This window comes from Dryobates pubescens, chromosome 4 (assembly GCF_014839835.1).
Source record: "Dryobates pubescens isolate bDryPub1 chromosome 4, bDryPub1.pri, whole genome shotgun sequence".
NCBI classification, from domain to species: domain Eukaryota; kingdom Metazoa; phylum Chordata; class Aves; order Piciformes; family Picidae; genus Dryobates; species Dryobates pubescens.
In genome coordinates this window covers 34,186,718-34,208,430 of record NC_071615.1, presented here as the reverse complement: position 1 = coordinate 34,208,430, position 21,713 = coordinate 34,186,718, and the positions used below count along the sequence as shown (strand labels likewise).

Below are 21,713 nucleotides of genomic sequence, written 5' to 3'. Positions count from 1 at the left end.
ATATCTTGAAGGTCCCTTCCAACTTAAACCATTCTATGATCTTATGATTGCATGAAACTTTGGACACCAAATTTTTTTATTAGCCTGAGGCTCATTAAAACACTAATTTGCTGAAGTGTCAACAGCAGATTAATAGACTAAAATATTTACATGGTGGAATTACAGAGAATTACTTTAATTTAAGCAGCACACTTCCTAGGGTACACATTGTTCTGTCACACCTGTTTGTGCTCTTGTGGGTGGCTGTGAGCTCCACTGTGCCTACGATGTTCCAACAGCATTTATGACATTGAAGTGTAAACAAAATATCAGCACGGGCCACTGTGCACCTCAGGCTTAGCAAGGATTTGTCATTTAGGAGTGAGCTGAGAGCTGAGCAGTTGTCCTGCTTCCAGACATCCTGTGTAAAAGCCTGGTGAGTTGGAAGCTGCAGGCCAGCTGTTGGTTGCTGTTGCCAGCTTTAAAACCCCTGGGCACACTTTGGTAACAGCTAAAGCTTAAAACCAGGACCAATCCACATGCAGTGAAACCATGAAGCCTGTGTCCTTCAGCAGCTCTCTCATCATGTCATGAATCATCCCCTCTCTCACAGGGAAAACTGTTAGTGCCCTCTCTCCACTGCCCACCTGCCTGTTTTCATGGTATAAGCAAGAATTTAACCCTTGTGAGAGGTCTTCCTTTCTATACTGCTGGAGCATAAGGGTCTGAACACCAGGAAGGAGGCAATCAAAGTGCTGGTACCAATCCGATCAACCTGAGAGCAGGAAGCAGACAATAAGCTGGTAAAAAGGTCAGCTGGCCTTGGTCTAAGTGCAAAAGACCAGCTAATAAACTCAGAAGAGACCTTTGAAGATCCCTTCCAATCCAAACCAAACCAAATCATTCTATGATTCTATGATTCTATGGAGGGAAAATGTTCTTCACTCGTACTGTGAACGTTTCAGGAACCTGAAGCAGAGGTTCATATCAAGCACCCAACAAATGCTACAGCTGATGTGTTGTCATGGTAAGAGCCTTGAACAGTGACATTTCTGAAAGAAACCTGATTGCTGTCTTCTGCTGTGGCAATTTGTGCTCTCCATCAGTGATGAGAGGTGATCCACTTTGCCTCCTGTGTCCATATAACATTAGCAATATTGTAGGTCTGGCCAAACAGAAGGAATCCAGCTCTGTAGTTCCTCTGCAAAGTGACTTCTTTCTGCCCTGACTTACTGCAGATCACTACCAAATGCCCTGTACACCTAAAATGATCATTTAACAGCAGTACCTTTGCTGGGAGGTGGTGGCAGGAGACTGCTAGCTGAGTCACAAGCAGCATGTTAACAACCATTTGCTTCACTGGGGAGATATTCATCAGGTACATTTGCATCTGCTGTTTCAGAAAACCTGACAACTAAAAGGCTAAATTATTGTTGTCTTGAGTCTTGTCTATCCAGAGTAGACCACAGTTTGCTGCTAAGAGCTTTTCTGGTTTAGATGGATGTTCTTCTAGTAAGTTAATCTACCTTTAGGTTGAATTGTGATGTTGATATTTTGCAGAAATAGCCCTTAGGATATTCTTGGCCATGGGCAACTCAGAAGATTTTGATAGTAACCATAGGAGTGAATACAAGTTTAAAAAAAAGAAGGAAAAACACATTTCAGGTGCTGGTAATTGGTATCTAAGTCAACAGATGGTGCACTATGCACATGGAGGAGAAGCTGCTTTTGCTCTTTCACTAAAGGCCTGGAGAATGAGCAGCTGAGAACACTTGTTTCATTTCACCCAAAGAACCAATTTCAGTGCTTGAAAGCAGTTAGAAATAGATATACTTTTATAAGATGGTGCTTCAATGTGGTATTCCAGTAATTACTGAATTACTAGAATAAATTATATTTATTTAAATGCTTGTGTTCTGAGCACCTTCCCAATTCCAAACTCAAGGCTGTTGGACTTGCAGTCTCTGAAAAGGCCTCAGATAAGAACAGTCTTTGCTTCTCCTGGTGCTTTTTGTGATAGTAAAGTATTAAGATTAGCAACAGCAGACAGTTTTGTCATCTCCTACAGAACTGAATGAGTAAGGGCCTAACAAACCCTGACCTTCCTGAGCAGAGAACCGAATTTAGAGATTCCTTGCATGGACTTTTGCACATCATTTCCAAGGCATGCAGGCACAATTCTACTAATTACAGCACAGCATCAGCCAGCACAACTCTCTCAACACCAAGGAACTTTCTTGATGTGCAAGACAGAAATTTAATTTCCCTTCTACCTTCAAGTAGGAAGGTGATCCCTCTTCCAGTCATTAATCCAAGCTTAGCAATTACAAAAAGGAATTATTTCTGCTTCTGAACTATGAGCCATGGAGTTGCTGAGTTTCTTGTGGGCTTTTCAGAAGGTGCTGTTGAAATGAAGAGCCAAGTAGGCAATCACACCCTCAGGACAGTTGTAAGCAATATCTGAATGCTCTAAGCCAATGCCTTACAGCAGTGGGCTAAGATAGCTGCAGTAATGCCAACATCTTGTAAATTCTGAGTATCTAACCAAGTAACTTAACTCACTGAGTAGCTTCTTTTGGAACACTGGACATGCTTTATTTCATTAATTTTTTTTTCCACAATTTATTTAAAAATCTCACATATACAAAATACATTTTCTTTCTTTCTTTCTTTTTTGAGAAATGGTAATTGTTTGGGTTTTTAGCCATTGTTTAAGGTGGAAATGAGATTTGAGAGGAGAAGCACCTGATTTTGGAGGAAGAAGACAAAAGATGAGGAACAATCCACATGCTTAAGCCGGGGTGAGACAGGACATTCTAAGTTTTGAGACAGACTTCAAAGAAACAGAGAAGTGACACTTTAAATGCTGTTAGCACCATCAAAGTTCAAGTACTGGAAAGAGACTTGGTTATAGTAATGTAATTCACACCACTGCATTTGGAGTGGAACTCAAGGTACTTCAGAAGTACCTACGAAAGATGTGGATCACACGACTGAGTGTAGGAGGTAGTTTAAACCTTTGGGAGTTGTGGTTTTAAACTTCCTCTGTGGAAGATACTCAAAGGCCACAAGTGGTGCAAACTTTCATAATTTTTTTTATTTTGGTTTTTTTTTTTTTTTTTTTTTACTTTCTCTTTACAAAGGTTGACATTTCCCAAAGTAAGGTGTTAAATCTTGAGAGACTTCCAAGTCCTTTTGGGGCTGGTATTAAATTTCATTGCACAATGCTCCAATCAATTCTTCTCCTTCTCTTTCGCCCAGAGTTTAAGCAAGTAGATGAACAGAAGAAATGGAAGGAGTCAGCTTTCATTACAAAAAGAAATGACAAGAGAATAATTTGGGAGAGGCTTTAAGTTAATTTTAGTTCATTCATTTGAAACAGACTGGGCCAATGTCCAAACCGAATTCTTGGTCAGCGCCGCCAATATCCAAAGGTGCAATGTCAAGGATGGGCAAGCGAGATGGTTTATTTGTTCTGTATTCAATGATTGTTTTGCCCCATTCGTTGTTCTTCCTCTGCAAGAGAAGAGTAATTACAATTGTTACTGCCTTGTTCATATGATTGCAAATTGGCTCACCTGAATGGATCATCTCTGAAAGAATTTCCTGTTAATCTTGCTGCCATTGTTCGCAGATCAGAAACCCACAGCAAGCTACTGACATCTCTGATACCGAAAGTACTTACTCTTCTGAAGTCACATTTGTAGTGCTCTACATAAACTACCACTTTATTCACACTGATGTTAAATCCTCAGGGAACCCTGACCAGCTTTTTCAGGCTTTAAAGATCACAGAATGACCTAGGCTGGAAGAGACCTCAGAGAGCATAGAATCCAACCTCCCTCCCATGGGCAGGGATGCAGGTTATTCAAGGCCACATCCAACCTGGCCTTGAACATCTCCAGGGAGGGGGCATCCACAACCTCTCCAGACAATCCATTCCAGAATCTTGCCACCCTCATAAAGAAGATCCTGCTTTTCCTGGAGCTTGCACACTATTTTCTCCTCAGTCTTCAACAAATTAAGGTTTGGTCCCTCTTTTTCTTCTGTTTGCCCCACTGCTCAGTGCAAAGTAGGATTTGTTTGTAGCCCAGGCCTTGGTATGGCTGGGTTGCATAGAATCACAGAATGGTGAGGGTTGGAAGGGACCTCTGGAGATCATCTAGTCCACCCCCACTGCTAAAGCAGGTTCACTTAGAACAGGTTACACAGGAATGTGTCCAGGCAGGTTTTGGAAGTCTCCAGGAGGATTTGTAGGCTGCTCATCCTCACTGGGTAAAACTTTTCTGGGCTGATTGGTAACCTGGTTCCGAGTGAAAGCACAACTCTGTCCCCCTAATCACGTGCTTAAGCAGGAGCAACCATGGTGCCTGTGGTTTCTGCATTACTTACAGAGCAGCCATCCTCAAGGACACTGAAAGTGAATCTGCTGTTGCCTTCAGCTCGCAGTTCGACATCATTGGATCCCTGCAGTATAACAGCCTTCTTCAGGTTGCCAGTTGCCTCATCCATGTAGGCAATGCTGTTCTTGCAGTGGTAGGTGATGTTCTGGGAGGCATGGTTGGCCAATAGACGCATGAAGGCAAGTTGGGTGGCCATATCCTTTGAGGTCACTCCTTCATGATTGTATTCAAACTGAAAAGCAGAAAAAGACCTGGTCATTTGTGCTGCTGAGGAAAGATGGGTGCCTGTAATGGAACTGTGTGACATTTGCTCTAGGAAGGTTAGGAAAATAACCACATAGGTCTGCAGTCACTTGTCTGTTGCAACTCCAGAGCTAAAGAGCATCCAGTGAAACTAGTAGGAGGTAGGTTGAAAACCAGACATGAGATAATATAGGTAAAAGGCAGAACTCTTCCACGATAGGGTGGAAGAGGAGGGGGAAGGAGAAATCCTTCCAGCAAATCCAAAACAGAATTGGAGCTCTGTCCCCTTTAACTAAAAGGTAATTCCCTTTTTCACATTCCTCCCCCAACAGTGTTGAATTTGTGTGTTTGCTTGCTGAGAGTCAGTGAGTTGGGAATTCTTCAGCTCTGTAGGAAACAATCTTCCTCCCATACATCACTTACCTGGCTGCCACCATTGATGGTTTCACCAAACCAGACGTGCTTCCTGTCCTTGGGATTCTTGTTGACATACCAGTTCTTAGCAGGAATATTGGCAGGGTTGGCATGGATGCAAGTCTCACCAGTAGCAAAGTCACAGTAGGCTCTGATGGCATCAGCAGAGCAGCCTTGGTTAGGATCAATCCAGTAGAAGCCTGCCATTGAGGAAAGAAATCAAATAGTTCACTTGGCCAAACATTTGCATTCACCTTCTTGATAAAAGAGCTCAGAAAGGATCAGAAAATGGTTTGGGTTAGAAGAGACCTTAAAGATCATGTAGTTCCAACCCCCCTGCCACGGTAGGGACACCTTCCACTAGACCAGCTTGCTTAAGGAGAGAAGCCAGAAATAAATCACCTAGGTACAATATTAAGATGGCAACCGAGATAAATACGTATTTTAGGTTCTTAATGTATAAGAAACTACATTTGATAGACTTAAATATGTTTGTGTTTAAAAATAAGTAATATTGTACTAATCACACAGCAATAGCTACAAAGAACTTTCAAGAATGTCCTCATATCTGTTTTCAGTGGAGACATGGAAAACTTATTCAACGGCCATTTAGTATTTTCACTGGGCGGCCAAGGAAACCTTTCATGAAAGAAAGCAGAAGAACTGGAAGTATTCCCTGAGCCAGAAAGGGCAAGTCTGCCACCACCATACCGCTGCTCCATTCAGGGTGGCTCAGTCTCAGGTCACGGCAGGTACGAGCTGGGTTCTTTTTGGAGCCTTCTGGGGTCAGCAGGGTCTCAATTTGGTTGTTCAGTGTTTTCAGAGTGGCATCAACTTCATAATCCTTGGGTCTGAGAGAAGGCTGATCAGCCCGGTAGTATTCTGCATCAAAGCCAACTTCATAGCCACCACCACTGGGGCCAGGGGGACCAGGGGGGCCAGGAGGACCAGGAGGACCCTAAAGTTTTTCAGAAGCAAAAGATAAAAAGCATTCCATTACACATGTTTCTTCCAATTAAGTACTTCCACACATGCATAGCTCTGCTTAACTCCTGGTACCCTGAGCTCTAATCTGAGGCAGCAGATCTGAGGCTAGACTCCATGATCTTAAAGATCTTTTCCAACCAAACTGATTCTGTGATTCCATATGGACGTGCCCTGTGGTGACTACCATGGGCTCAAGCAGTAGATTTACAGTGCAGTACTGCTACGTCTTTTTGTACTTTCTGCCTATCCATCAGACTGGTAGGGGTTAGAAGGGACTCCTGAAGATCATCTAGTCTAATCCCCCTGCTAGAGCAGGATCACCTAGAGTAGGTGTCACAGAAACATTTCCAGGCAGGTTCTGAATGCCTCCAGAGAAGCAGACTCCACAACCTCTGGGCAGCCACCCTCACAGTGAAGAATTTTTTCCTTATGTTTGAAGTGGAACCTTTTGTTCCAGTTTGTGCCCACTGCCCCTTGTGTTGTCACTGGACACCACTGAGAAGACTCTGGCTCCATCCTCCTGTCACTCACCCTTTAGCTGTTATAAGGCATGAACAAGGACTTCAGGTTAGGCCTCTCAGGGAAATATTTAATATTCAGTAATAGACATTTGGAAGTTTTAGTCTTGGTTTGGTTTCTTTAACTAAACAAACCCACATCTTTTCCTAAACTCTGAGGCTTTTGAAGTAATTTTCTTGTCATGGTGACTCAAATGTATTAAATCAACTGGAACTGGAGGAGGTTATACTCACAGCAGGGCCTTGGCTACCGTGAGAGCCACGAACACCAGCGGGGCCAATAGGTCCAGGGAGACCGTTGCGACCATCTTTACCAGGAGGACCAGAAGGACCAGGTGGACCCTAAAAGGAAACTCAGTTTAATTAGAGTAGAAAACACTACGACCAGAGACTGCTATAAATGGGAGTGCACATCTTTATGTTGCACAAAAGGAGTGGGAGAGTTGTTTGAACATGCTCTTAAATCCACATACCCTTGGGCCAGCAGGACCAGTGTTACCAGGAGGACCTTGGTCACCATGTTGGCCCTGTTGGAAGAGATGCAGTAAAAAAAAAAATGCAGCAGCACAGGCTTGTATTGGCATGATTCAGGAGGGAGCTACAGTCAGGATGTGTATTTGGGCTCAGAGGATGGGAATCTAGGACTAATGGCATTTATTAGTGGAGTTGGGGTATAAAATGCCCATTTTGGGGAGGAAGGAGAGAAAGTGTGAACAAGTACTTAAGGGGATAACCTCTAAAAGTATCTATATTGTTTCTTCAGAGTTTCAGAGAGGGGTTTAAAATACAAGTTCCTAAGGGGATATAAAGAAAAGAAAACCTACAAATTAAACCTGCTTCTTTGTGATATAAAGGCTTTACAATTTCTGGCCATCAAAAAACCCCAGAAATAGTATTAAAAGGCAGAGCTCTTTGAATTCTGTGCTATCCAAATGCAGGGTAGCTAATGGCAATCCCAGCTCTAAAACCAACTATCAATGGCAGTGTCAAAAGTTGTTGTTTTCTGGAAGAGGACTGAGTGCTTGTGGCCTCTAAAAGAAGGCACAGAGTGCAGTCAGTGGCATGAACATGCTGGGTTGTGCATATAGAATTCCACACTAGGGTGACCTTATTTGCTTTTAAAATTTTGCTCTTCATATTCAAAATCCTGAAAATCATTTACTTACAGCAAGACCAGGAAGACCCTGCAATCCATTGTGTCCCTTCAAGCCAGGCAGACCTCTGTGCCCCTTATCACCAGGTTCACCTTTCTCACCACGTGGACCTTGTGGGCCCTAGAAGGGATACAGGTGTCAAGTATATACCAGTGTCAAAGCAAGAATTAAGCATGAGCTATATTATGTCATAGGTTTCCCCAATATATTTATGTACACTCCCTTAACCCACCCAGGAGGAATGTCAGCTCCAAAAGCTTCAAGACTGGTCTCCTCAGAGAGAACCCTCATTGAGATCCTAGGTCTAGAAATATTTACAGCTCCCTAAGCACTAATTTTTGGGCCCATATCTTGAGCAGAGTCATGAGTTTTTATTAATAAAGCATATTTTCTCTCCTTGCATCAGTGCAATGATGTATTTAGAAATCAGACTTACAGCAAGACCTCTTGGACCAAAAGCACCAGCAGGACCAACAGCACCAGCAGGACCCTGAAAGAGGCACAGAAGAATGTCAGTGCTGTATATTGTACCTAGAGAAGGTTCTATGCTCAATACATCTCTGCAGATAGCAATTGTCACAGAATCACAGAATGGTAGGGGTTGAAAGGGACCTGGAAAGATCATCCAGTCCAACCCCACTGCCAGAGCAGGATCACCTAGAGCAGGTCACACAGGAATGCATCCAGGTGGGTTTTGAATGCCTGCAGTGAAGGAGACTCCACATACTATAGAGGTTTGATGTCTAATGTGTATATATATATGATGGGTGTTAGTCCTGTGTCAATCAAAAAAAATGAAGGTCTCATCAACTTACAGGATCACCACGGTTTCCAGGCTTTCCAGAAGGACCAACTTGGCCATGAGGACCGGGAGCACCCAGAGCACCACTGGGACCAGGGTTACCAGGAGCACCACGCTCACCCTGGGAACAGAGGAATGCAAAAGGAGAGAGTGTGTTACTGCTGACTTACACACATTGGAGTATTTCTTCCATGATTATGAAATGTAAGGAAAAAAGAAGTTACCTTGAAGCCAGGAGCACCATCACGGCCTGGAGGACCATCATTCCCAGGATTTCCCTGAAAATATATTAAATTCCATCAACCTTCATCTTGCACAGAACTATTTCTCAGTGCAATTGCTGAGAATAAGAAGATATTGAGATGAGATAGCATAAATCTTGAGGATTACAAACCCTTCCTCAGGTAAATATGATGGATTTAAAATCTTGCAGGTTTTACAAGTTCAGTGTAGAGGCAAATTGCAGTATTTAAATGAAAAGGTCAAGACAATGGTGGTCTTCATCTAGCTTGCACTCCTGTAAAATTGAGACCTTCTTTTTGGATGGAAAATGGCAGTGGTGAAAAAAGGATTTAAGCAGTAGTGACAGCTAAATTACTTTGTTGTTCTCAAATGGCTTCCTTGGTGAATGTTAATTTCAGGTCAGCTGTTCCACTGTGCACACCAGCAAACCTTAAGTTTATTTCTTTGTAACTACAATTCACTGATCTCTTTGAAATCCTGTTAGTCTCAGGACTACACTTCAGATTATCAAATGGGTTTCCCTGACAAGAGAAAGCTTCATATGGTTATCCTAAAGAGATAAAAGGCAAGACAATGTATTAACACATTCTTTAAACTGTTCTTAAAGCATGAGTCCTGTATGGCCACTGGATGGATACCCTTCTTCAAGGTAAATTTGCTGCTCTATGAAGATCTGGGAGCAGGGCCCTTTCTTCCAAATAATCAAGAGGGAGCATTTGTCCAACTACAGTTTCCCCACATTCCTCCTCCTGCACAGGACTCAGGTCCTACACTTCACCTTCACTGATCTCTGTAGTCCAGCAGTGCCTGTCACACCCAGTTCTGTCAAACCTGTTACAACCTATCTTATAAACCTGCTTTACACTTTCTGGTGAGGGAATGCACAGCAGGAAACATTCTGTTGTTGAGCCACAATGCTGACGTGTATCTGTTTGGTTGGGACTCCAGTAACTCAATATCAACATTTTGTGTGATGTTCTTCATGTGCCTTCTGAGTCAGCCTTAAGTTAAAAATCACTTTGTCTTTAATATCACCAACCACCAGATCCCTCCACTAAAACTGATTTTTATGCTTTTCTAAAATATATTTTTTAATACTTTTATAAAGTATGGTTTTATACTTCCCTAAAGGTGTGTATGTACACTGCATCTAATGTGACATTTAAGATTCGCTGGTAATGAGCTTTCCTAACCTATTCTTCTCCCTAGCCAAAACCTCATCCTCTGGAATCTCCAACTCAGAAAAAACCTTTCCCCCAACTCTGTATTCCTTGGCAATTAAGTGACTAGTCAAAAGATCCTGACAGTGACTCGAGACACAACTTGTGCCTTGAAGAATGTGTCATCTAGTTGAGGATGGGAATCCATGTCTATTAGAATCCCGCTACAGTTTTCCCTGCAGACACCAGAAGACACAAGTTTGCAGGCTGAATAGCCTCCAGGTGCCTTCCAGGATTTCTGTGTTATTTGTCTTTGGCTCAGAATAAAAGAAAAGCAATCCTGGAGAGGAAATAAGACATAGCTTACATCACGACCAGCTTCACCAGGAGCACCATTTGGACCAGGAGAACCCACAGGACCGGAGGGACCACGAGCACCAGGAGGACCAGAAACACCCAAGGGACCTGGTTCACCCTAATACAGGAACAGTGGTAACAAAATGTGACATTATAATACAACACAAATCAGTCTTAAGAAAATGCGACATTACAGTACAACACACACGAATCTTACAGACCCTTTGGGCTATATCTAAGAGAAACATTCCTCTGCAATCCATCCTGGAAGTGAAAAAGCAGCAGGACACAAGAAACAGACCTAACTATGCCAAATACTAGCTTCTTTCTAAGTTTTCTACTTTTTCTATCAGAAGCCTCTAAGACCACTCAAAACCATGCCCACCTGCAGACACAAGTCTGCTTTGTCTGCAGCAAGCAACAACTTTTGCCACTGCTCTAAGGCTGTTAGGTCTATAGCCTCTGTTAGCAGCAGCAATGGCAACAGCAGAATCTACATCTCCTTTACCCTAGCTTCCCATAAAAAGAGACTTCAGCCTTCTTCTTTACACATTTCTTTTTAATCTATTAACTGGTCATAAATTAAAGTTATTAACTACTCTTATACTCACTGTTGCTCCAGAGATGCCTGGAAGACCACGTTCTCCCCGAGAGCCAGGCAGACCAAGGATACCAGGAGCACCAAGAATACCCTGAGGACCAGGGGTACCAGGGGGACCCTATGGCAAAAAAAAAATTAATTATTTATATTGAGAAAGAAAACAGTTTTTATGGCCCTCTCACTTGTTCAGCTCTGTAAGAACTGCTTTCCAAAGCTCTCAGTGTGTGTCAGTGCATGCAAGAAGCTGCAACCAAGCTGTAACACTTGAAACTCCAGAGCTAAAGGTCTGTGAAATAATGATGCTGGTTGTACTCCCCTCACAACTGTTTTCCAGTGAAAATGCTGTCTGAACAACACTAGACACATGTTCTTAACCTTTCCCATTCAACACCACTGGGTAATGCATTAAACCCAGAATATTTAATAATTCTTACTGTAACTCTCCAGTGAATGCTGGAGTATTCAGTGAGAGAAGATGACATTGTGAGAGGATTCTCTAGCAAAGAGACAGGTCACCTGAGAGGTCATGAAACAGCCTTAGAAGATATCTAGGTGATACCTTGACATCTCCAGACAACCCTTACTGACCATTTGAAAAGTCAAGTTTAATTCGATGACTTCTTCATTTCCTTGAAATTTGAGCATATGTGATGCTACACCAGGCCCAACAGATTACCCTAAATTATTATCCTAATTTACAGTCAAGCCTACAAGTTCAATTGCTTTTCATAATGGAAGTTAAATTAGCACATAAAAAAGTTGGAAAGTGTCTTGCTTTATACTGGACAGAAAAAGGCAAGTTTTCAGCTGTCACCTACAACATTTTAATGTCCATGCCTGACAATGACACAAGATTTCATTCTTAGCAGCAGCTTCTGCAGATCACAGGAGAATCATAGAATGGTATAGGTTGGAAGGGACCCTCTTGTCTTGTTCCATCCCTCTGCCAAGATATGTCTATAACTTTTAATTGAGAAGCAATAGAGTGGTAATTCACATCAGTGCACACTTCCATGAGACAGAAATGCGTCTGGCTGTAAAAACCCCATCAACTCTAGATTAAAGACACTCAGAGTTAATTAATTTACATAACTCTAAGCCAACCTGGGCACAGAAAAGTTTGTGTGATCCTCACACATGCGAGTTTGTGATGCAGAAATGAGTTAGTTCTGAATCTATGTTCACATGCTCTGCTTTTTTCCATCCACAGAGCTAAGTTTCTGAGCAGGAGGCTCTGATTCCCTTTCTCAGCCCAAGGAGCAACTTCTTGGCCTTGTTGCTTTCGTTTGGGCTACTTGCAGAGAAAAGATGCAAATCACCACAAGAAAAAAAGTAAAAGAGAGAAAACCCTGACTCAGAGATCAGGTTCACTTTGTCACAGCATGTTTGTCAAATGTGTCTATAAGCAATTTCCTGATTCTCAGTGGAGCTTCTACTTAGAAACTTTGCTAAAATGTGTGGGTACCAGGAGAAAAAAGCCCTCCACAAATAGTAACATATCTCAGAAGTCAGGACATTTGCAGGAAGAGAAACATTAAGGAGATATGAACTTACAGCAGCACCAGCCTCTCCAGATGGACCTTTCTCACCAGCAAAACCAGGTGGGCCGGCAATACCTTGTTCACCAGTACGGCCAACTGGACCAACATCACCACGCAGACCTCTAGGACCATCTTTGCCAGCTGGGCCAGGAGGACCAGGGGGACCAGTGATGCCCTAGGATTGAGTATCAATATGATATCATTGCAATATAGACTCATTAACTGGGGGAACATCATTTGATGTCCCTGTACAGAAGTTGTGCTTTGCAACACACAGGTTTTTGGATGTTCTGAAGAGGCAGCTTCTGCTGCTCCTTTTGTTAGCAGCTGAAATCAGTGGAATTGTTGAACTGAGAGATTTAACCTTTACTTTTTTTTAGTTAGTGCAGGTAAAAGGGACAAAAATTTGGTGGGAAAATATTGACTTGGCTCTGGAGACTCAAAAATGTAGAAGACAAAACCTCTTCTAATTCAACAGGATTTTACTTTGGATAGTGGGATTCAGACTACATTTAAATGTAGGGTATCTAAGCAAGGAAATGCCTTTTTGAAAAGGTTGGAGACAGCTTTGAAAAGGAAAATGACAAATGTCAAGTTGAAATGAGACTTTTTGGCTGAAAAATAAAGAAGCAAGGATTCACATTTTTCAACACAATGAGAGGTTGCCCTGCTTGTGACAGGGGCTGCAACTGCAGAGGCTTTAGAAAAATGTGGGCACAATAGAGTTTTTTTTCTTTTTTTCAGATAGGATATGACCTTCTTATGCCATTCAAAATCAGTGGCTATGCAGTCACTTGGGGTGAACAGGAAGTCAATCCCCCCCTGCTCCTGTTTTCCACCTTTTTGCTCTTTTCTTTCTGCAGAGGGATGCTGGGGGGGGAGGGTTGTAAAATAAACCACAAATTAAATGTGTAACTTTCACTCTGGGATTTTAAGTAGAAAAGAGCCTTTCTTATCATCTCCAGTCCTGTAAGGATCTGAGGTGACTCCAGTGGAGATGGAATTTGTGACAATGTAACAAAAATGAGGATTGTCCCTGACCAGTGCAACTTCTGACTTGTTTCCCTTAAGAACTTCATTAGTTACTTACAGCAGGGCCAGGAGGACCAACTCTTCCAGCAGCTCCAGGGAAACCAGTCATGCCCTAGAAACAAAAAGTAAAAAGGAAGATTTGATTTAAAGGCAACAAAGACTTCCTGAAAAACAACAACGGCAGGGCCAAAAGCCTGAAGACTTACAGGAGGACCAGCATCACCACGAGGGCCAGCAGGACCAGCTGCACCGGCAGGACCCTATGTATGAGGGATTGAAGAAGAAAATTAATCAAGGCAAAGATTGTTCATATTCCCTATCTAGCATAAAGGCTCATCTTACCCTTGGGTAAGTTTATAGAATCACAGATTAATTTTGATTGGAAAACAGTTTTAAGATGATCAAGTCCAACCATTCTCTAATATCACTGAGGCTGGGCTAACCCATCTCCCTCAGCACCGTATCTCTGAGTCTTTGACATATCTCCAGGGGTGATTCAGCCACCTCCCTGGGGAACCTGTGCCAGTTCTTTCAGTCAAGAAGTTTCTCTTTATGTCCAACCTAAACCTCCCCTAGTGCAACTCGAGGCCATTTCCTCTCCTCCTATCACTTGTTACTAGGGAGAAGAGACCAACCCCCACCTGGCTCCAACCCCTTTTCAGGTAGTTGTAGAGAGCAATGAGGTCTCCCCTCAGCCTCGTCTTCTCCACACTAAACAACCCCAGTTCCCTCAGCTGCTCCTCACCAGAGCTGTTCTCCAGATCCTTCACCAGCTTTGTTGCTTTTTTCTGGACCTGCCCAAGGACCTCAGTGTCTTTCTTGGAGTGAATGGCTCAAATTGAACCCAGGACTCAAGGTGTGTCCCCACCAGTGCTGAGTCCAGGGGGAAACTGAGATACTGCTTTTTACTTTAGCAGGAGGACTGGACCCAAACCCCACTTTTTGTCCTGATGCTAGGGTAGTAAATTCTCACAGACATTTTAAATCAGTATTGTTGAGAAGAGTTGCACAAGGCATTTATGATTCAAATGAATTTTCCTTGTAAATGTTAAGTGCATCTAAGAAAATCTGGAAATCAAAATGTGAAGGACATAGGAAGGCAAAGAACAGCAGGTCCTCTCCTTGCACTGTATGACTAATGCAGCCACATAGCTCCAGGGCCTGGCATTGCTCTGTTGGAATTGAACAGTAAGAACACCAACCCATGTTATCCTGCAGCACTTTATCTGAAATACCAGGGCTTGACTCTCTGCAGCATTTCAACCAGCTCCCCAGCAAGGAGCTGTGTGTATGTGCTACAAAGCACATTTAGGCTGTAAAGGTGTTAGCACATGAAAAGCCTGTGTGCTAGTGGGTGCACAGAGAAATCTGCGCATAGGCTTCTATATGACTGGGTCTGAAAACCAGACTGTGATAGCGTGTCTGCCTTTGAGAGGTAGCTATCAACATCCTCATCTCAGAACTTGCACAACTGCCCCCTGAATGGTCCAAGACACACTAATTTTGCTGATCTTCAGAGCAAGCTGAAAATTCTTATCTTCCTCTTCATTTCTGTCGCAGACACTCAACCAGAGCTCACTGAAGGAGTTTCTATCACGTATAAAAATCAGTCTAGTTTGAAGTATTGTTTCCTTAACTACCCTTTCCAAACTCGAGGCCTTCAGGCTAGTGTACTTGCATAGCACAGTTGAAGACTATTCATTTTACAAAGACACAATTCACTTACTGGTGGTCCAGAAGCACCAATCGGGCCAATAGCACCTGTTGGTCCACTTTCACCCTTGGGGCCTTTAGGTCCACGCTCACCTTTAGCACCAGGTTGACCAGCTGCACCCTATGGGCAGAAAAATATCCAGACTGAGGGGCTGGACAAGCATGGAAAGGAAAGAGAAGAATGGCATGGTAGCAGGAGGAGGAAAGCACAAACAATACTCACAGGAGGTCCAGCAAATCCATTAGGACCTACGGGACCAGGCTCACCACGTTCACCCTAAAGAGAGGACAAAAAAGAGAGGACTGGTTAGAATGGGCTTTAAAAGGGCATTTTTCCCTTTTTCAAAGCACATTTTTCTGAACATCATGTCTTTGACACAGGAAAAACTGCAGGAATTGCTACTTACAGGGATCCCACGTGCACCAGCAGGACCAGCAGGACCAGCAGGACCTCCTTCACCCTAAAACAGATGGCAGAAAACATGATGACATAATGACAGATAGCAGAAAACATGAAAACGTGGGGGAAGGCCTCACTGCAGTCAAAACAGGGATGATCTTGTGGTACAGATGCATATAGGGAGTCTCCTTTCTCAAATGGAGAGGGTGTTCCTGAACATGCTTCTCCTTTAACCTCTCCTGTCTTAATTACTTCTACCAATGCTCAGACAGGCTAAAGAATTGTGCTGAGCTAATGTGTTCATCACATCAAAAACCTCTTCTCAGTGTGAGGAGGACTGTGGAGATAAGCCTCACCTGGGAAGATTTCAGATAAAGCCTAAATCAGAACCCTCTCCCCCACTGCCACCTAGATGTACATCCCTTCTCTGCTCATTTGGGGAGATGTTTGGGGTTGGGGTTTTTTGACTCCTGACAAACTGAATGGTTCTACAGTCCCAATAACCCTTGCCTCCTAAATCTGAAAAACTTGCAAAACCCCTCCATGCTAAAAAGATGGGACTGATTTTTATGGTTTTCCTGCATGGGTAAACTGTAAGAACAAACAGGACAGCTTCTCATTCAAAGACTTGACTTACCCGATCACCAGCACCACCAGCAGGGCCGGGAGCACCAATAGCACCAGGGAGACCCTGTAGGTCAAGAGACAGGACACCATTTCTAACAAACTCTAAGCAGGAATGACTGCTTCTAATACTTTTTGCTCTTTCCTCCTGGTGACTGGTGTATGACTTTCTGTTTTGGATACAGAGGACAATATCTAAAGCTGTTTTCAAGATAAAGGACACATTATTTTATAAACCCAAATCTATTCTGTTATTTCCCTTCCAAAGTATGAATTTTAGGACAGGCAGCTGAAAATTAAGGATCACTTAGTGTGACTTTTCAGGCTGCCTTTAGAATTAGCTCTCTGGGCTTAGCCCATGAAGCTAAAGTGGACAAATGTCACAGTGAGTAATTGTCTATGAAATACAAGGTTCTTGGTGATGTAATTTCTCTGCTTGTGTGCATGAGATGATCATTTCTCTCTCTCCCCTCAAATTCAAGCACCCCCGGACAAGTGACACCAAAATCATATTGATTTGTACAAAAAGTGAGCACATATGAGCAGAAGTGCAGCACAGTAGGATAAGTAAGTCCTGACCATTGTTTTTAGTCACTAAGTTCTGAGGTGTAAGAAGGTAAATTGAAATACAATCAAAAGGTACTTACACGAGCACCATCTCTTCCTGTGGCACCAGTATCACCTCTCAGACCTGGGGCACCCTAGAATACACATAGGGGGAAAAAAAGACCACGTTAGTAGCAAACATCATGGAATGTTTTGGGTGGCAAGCGACCTTTAAAGGTCATCTGGGGACAACTTCCACTAGACCAGCTTGCTCAAGGCTTCATTCAACCTGGCCTTGAACACCTCCAGGGAGGGGGCATCCTGCTATCCTATTCTACTTTCAATCTGAAGCAGGAAAACAACTGTTAAAACCAATGATGTTGGATGAGTGGTCTCAAAAAGCACCATACGTTTCCTATAGCAAAAGATTAGATCCAGGCTGTCCCTAGTGTTAAGAAATCAGCTCAAATCAGACCAGCACTATGCTCTATCCTCTGTTTTTAAGACATCCTTCTCTTCCGCATTAATCTGTAAGTCAGTGCACTATGGTTTATAAAATGTTGTAAGCAGTTTTCATCTTAATTTCCTTACAACTCCACTTATGCTAAATGATTATGGAATTTTTTTTAGTCAGTTCTATAAATCCCAGTTAAAAAATTTAAATAGTGAAGAGTGGAGAATATGGGAGGAGATGTTTGTAACAAAGTAACTACCAGGTTTGTAGCTAATGATATGGATAAACAGAACTAGTGACAGGCCTTTCAACCAGACTTCACAGCTTTATGTTAGAGCTTACCCAGGCTAAAATGCTTTCTGATTTTATAGAAAACCGATATAATCACAACACTTCTGTAACTGATGTACTTGTGTCATGTTCACTGCACCTGGAGCAGCCTAGGATTTAATCAGAGACTCAGTCCTTTGTGATCAGTAAGCCCATTCTTGCTATAAAGTCTGTACTCACAGACAGCTTTTAGTTTTTACAGAATCAGAAAATTGTATTGGTTGGAAAATACTGGCTGGGGCTGAACCAAGTCCCTCAGCACCACATCTCTGCCTCTTTGAAACACCTCCAGGGACAGTGAGTCAACCACCTCCCTGGGAAACCAACCACAGCCTCTTCAGCAAAGATAAGCTCATTATTAACCAATCCTGTGAAGAATTTACTGCAAAGATCAAAACACAACCTTAGACAAGACTGTTGGTCCGTTAGACCAAAAATACCCTTCAACTTACTGACTACTAAGTGATAGAGTTTCACTGTAAAAAGTCAGGCTGGGGCAACCTGCAGGATTTTTAAGTCAATGAAACTCAAGCATCTCCCGAGGCTGTGCTTGCAGGAACAAAGCAGGTTGTCCATCTTACCTTTTCACCTTTGCCTCCTGGAACACCAGCAACTCCTCTCTCTCCTGGGATTCCACCAGGGCCAGCAGGACCAGGACTACCAGCAGCACCAACATTGCCAGGCTCACCCTAGCAGCAACAGCATAAGACAGAGTCAAATCACTCACCCAGCTTGAAACTAAACTCTGTCCTTGCTCCTTTGCTCATAGTTATGCTTGCTTGCAAACAGTATGAGAAGTATTTTCTCTTAAGTCATTATACTTATTTTACTTTTCCAGCTAGTGAAGATGCTAGACATGAACCCTCTCTCTGATTTTGTGGGCTTCTGAGATTTTGGAGTGTCCCATATTCCAGACTACCCATGAAAATCTTGAAAACTAAGAGTCATATTCAGTTAGCATCAAGCTAACATTATTTTGGTAGTCAGCTGCTCATTGTTGTGCTAATGTTTGGGGGGGAAATATTCCTTACTAGACAGTAACATTGTGTAGAGGTGGGTAGAAATAGAACTTAGTATGACTTTTGCCCAAAATCTCAGACCCTATCACACCCTCTATTCCAACTGAGTCCAAAGTGGGGTTGCCCTCCCATCATCTATAGTGCTAAACACAAACCCCTTTAATATTAGTGTGGACAAGCTGGGACAGAACTTCACCACTGGAAGAAATGACCCAGGGGCTATGATGTGTAGGTAACCACCTCTTACCAGTTATCTCTTAAGCTCTTAGGAAAGAAGGTTTTGGAATTCAACAGTAAAGCAATGGCAGCTGGCAAAGGCATACCTTGTTACCATCAGGGCCTGGTGGGCCAGCTGGACCACGGCTGCCAATGGGACCAGCAGGACCAACAGCACCACTTTCACCAGGAGGACCACGTTCACCCTGCAGGAGAAAAGGTGATTTGAGTTTTCCCTTCAGTTATTCCCTAGCTTAGAGGTTTCATTGGAGTTTTTCCTTCAATTATTCCATAGCTTAGTGGTTTCAAAGCACCAACCAGCAGTAATACAGGTTTATATGAACAAGCCACCCAGAACTGCATTAGAATTGTGCAGAGTATCAGCTCAAGTGGTCATAAAATAAAGTAGACACATATTCAGCATAGTGAATTAGTGAAGTCTTGCATCATGGTAACAGCTGGCAAAGTACAAGCCATGTTTCTTGAACGTGGATTTTGGCTACTGTGCCAATAGGCAGCTATCAGAAAGGTAGAAGCTGTTGTGGACAGGAAGAAGGGTTGGCAAGGGAAGAAGTGAATAACATGCTAGAAGTGGGACAAAAGTAAGAATGTAAAGCACCAGGCCATTTATTTAGGCACCAAAAATGAGGATTTGTGCTGTAAATAGTAATTTCCGCTCATGAAAATGACAGAAAGGGAAAGGTGACAGCAAATAGCTGACAATATGATACAGATGTCATCTGGTACAAGCAGCAAGGCATCTTTAAGAAGTGTTAATTTTGTTGTACAAAGCGTAAGAAAGACCTAATTTGGAATACAGAATGAAATATGCTCTGGGTGAGCATGAGATGCTTAAGGCAAGCTAGAGCACAGGCAAATAATTGCTACTACAATGATAAAGGGGGCCTGGTTTGGATAGATTAGCCAAGTGCAAGTTTAAAGAGGACATGATTACTAACACAGCCTCAGGGAGGAAAAGTGCTGTTTAAACTGATTGCTGTAAGTGGTAAGAGTGAATGGGATTATTTGTCATGAATACATTTAATCTGGAAGTCAGAAGGAAAGAGGAAGCAACGAAAGTCATTTAAGTATCAACCTCATTATAGGGTAGATTTGGAGAATAAATAATCGATGAAACATTTTAGAAACTACTCATTGCTCTGCATAAATGAGACCTTCCTGCATGGCCTCCACAAAGAGCTCTTCGCAGTGCAGGAATAAGAGGAAGCAGGAGGCAATGTCCTCTAATGACTATTCCAGGCTCTGGATCCAACCCCACCATTTGTTCACAAAGGCATTAGGTAGGAGCTGGCTAGCAAGATATAATATAACTGAAATGGTCAGGCTGAGAGGGTGACAGGCACTGGAGGTGAAAATTCTCACATTGCAAAGGTCAGGCTAGGAAGGTGACAAAAGCACTGGAGATTAAAATTCTCATGTGCAGCAGGCCTCAGTATAAGACTGTAGGATCAGTCTTTTGTCACCCACATTCTCATTGTGAAGGTTCATTACTACAGGATATCATCTGGGTTAGATTCACACTGCTTATCAGGAAGTTTACTAACACTTGCAACTATATAGATTCTGTGTCAAACAATTATACAGCTTGACTCATGCAAAGAGCAGAGAACTTTCTCCCTCTTGCCTGGGAGTTTGTTGTAATACACTGGTTTCTGTAGCTGAAGAGTGCTGTTTGTCTTGAGAATCTTGGAAATCTATGCAGCTACTCACATTATTGAACACATTGTTAAGACAATCTGGAGTAGATTTCCAATAAGTTACTCACTCTTGGGCCAGCAGGACCAGGAACACCAAATTCACCGTGAAGACCCTAGAAGAACACAGACATATTTGTAAACCTTCTTTCTAAATCAAATTTACCAACTGAAATGGTGCTTTGTTTCTTAGCAGTAAATAGAAATGCTTCTCAAATTGCAGCAGCACATTGAAAACCTGAATCTTTTAGATAGAAATAAATCATTTTCATAGAGCTGCACAATATCTCAAAGCAGAAATAGGGTAATCATAGAATGGTTTGGGTTGGAAGGGACCTCTGAAGGTCATCTAGTGCAAGCCCCTCATCTTAAGAAAGAGCTAGCTTTTAAATGCCAAGGTCCTTTTTCAGGTACCTGCAATGTCACCTCTTTCACAGGGATATAACTATGACCATTAAATGTGGTTCTGACACATAGGATGCACAATTCTCAGGTTGCAGATGCTTTGACAGAGCAGAACCTAGAGCCTGAATTACCACTCAACCACCTCAGTTGCACGTCATCATAAATGCACTGAAATCAACTGAGGTGCAAAAGCAAACAATTGGGAATACTACAGGTTAGACTGAACCTTGAAGATTTCAAAGGAAATCTGAAGTACAAAATATTTTCCATGTCCTGACTTGTCTTTTGGAGGAGGGGACAATATTGTTGCTGTTTAAGGCCTGAACAGCAAAGGATTGGCTTTGCTAAGTCTCATAGCAAAAGTGTAAAAAGTGATGTTGCAAATTCCAACATCATTTGTGGCCAGCTTTAACAAAAGGGACTGTTAAAGTCTGCATGTAACATGGGTTGCTTTGCTCTGGCAAATTGATCCAACAAGCCCTTGTGTGCAATTGTAAACATAATGGTTGTGCAATGCCAGCCCCTGCCTGTGGAGTGCTGTCTGCCACTCACCCTTTCTCCTGGTTTACCAGCTTCACCAGCCGGACCTGAGGGACCTGGTAGACCCTAAGAGAGAAAAAAACATGAATACAAACAAAGTGAAGATTGAAGCACTTCCTGCTTCATAAACCATAGGTAAGTTGGAGTAAAGCACATAGTAATTTACCTGGAAGCCAGGAGGGCCAGCGGGACCTGTTTCACCTTTCCCACCTTGGTTGCCCTGGATGGAATGAAAACCAAGTGATTAACTTGGAAAGAGAAATACAGGAACACAGGTTTTAAAATGGGAAGTCCCAGTCATGAAAGGTAAATCACAG

At 42.6% G+C, this 21,713-nt stretch overlaps 1 protein-coding gene across 1 annotated transcript in view; it reads right to left on the bottom strand.

Moving 5' to 3' along the window:
* Positions 1-2,559: 2,559 nt before the first annotated feature.
* COL1A2 (collagen type I alpha 2 chain) overlaps positions 2,560-21,713 on the bottom strand; it is a 40,583-nt gene continuing 21,429 nt past the window's right edge. The window contains exons 28-52 of the mRNA XM_009907466.2: positions 21,563-21,616; positions 21,409-21,462; positions 20,523-20,567; positions 18,844-18,942; positions 18,083-18,190; positions 16,819-16,872; positions 16,185-16,238; positions 15,555-15,608; positions 15,371-15,424; positions 15,161-15,268; positions 13,641-13,694; positions 13,493-13,546; positions 12,416-12,577; positions 10,872-10,979; positions 10,271-10,378; positions 8,725-8,778; positions 8,514-8,621; positions 8,135-8,188; positions 7,711-7,818; positions 7,018-7,071; positions 6,779-6,886; positions 5,751-5,997; positions 5,049-5,239; positions 4,372-4,614; positions 2,560-3,495 (exon numbers count right to left, since the gene is read on the bottom strand). Coding sequence (XP_009905768.1) covers positions 3,349-3,495; positions 4,372-4,614; positions 5,049-5,239; positions 5,751-5,997; positions 6,779-6,886; positions 7,018-7,071; positions 7,711-7,818; positions 8,135-8,188; positions 8,514-8,621; positions 8,725-8,778; positions 10,271-10,378; positions 10,872-10,979; positions 12,416-12,577; positions 13,493-13,546; positions 13,641-13,694; positions 15,161-15,268; positions 15,371-15,424; positions 15,555-15,608; positions 16,185-16,238; positions 16,819-16,872; positions 18,083-18,190; positions 18,844-18,942; positions 20,523-20,567; positions 21,409-21,462; positions 21,563-21,616 — 2,484 coding nt within the window. The 3' untranslated portion in view covers positions 2,560-3,348. The remainder of the gene's footprint in view (positions 3,496-4,371; positions 4,615-5,048; positions 5,240-5,750; positions 5,998-6,778; positions 6,887-7,017; positions 7,072-7,710; positions 7,819-8,134; positions 8,189-8,513; positions 8,622-8,724; positions 8,779-10,270; positions 10,379-10,871; positions 10,980-12,415; positions 12,578-13,492; positions 13,547-13,640; positions 13,695-15,160; positions 15,269-15,370; positions 15,425-15,554; positions 15,609-16,184; positions 16,239-16,818; positions 16,873-18,082; positions 18,191-18,843; positions 18,943-20,522; positions 20,568-21,408; positions 21,463-21,562; positions 21,617-21,713) is intronic.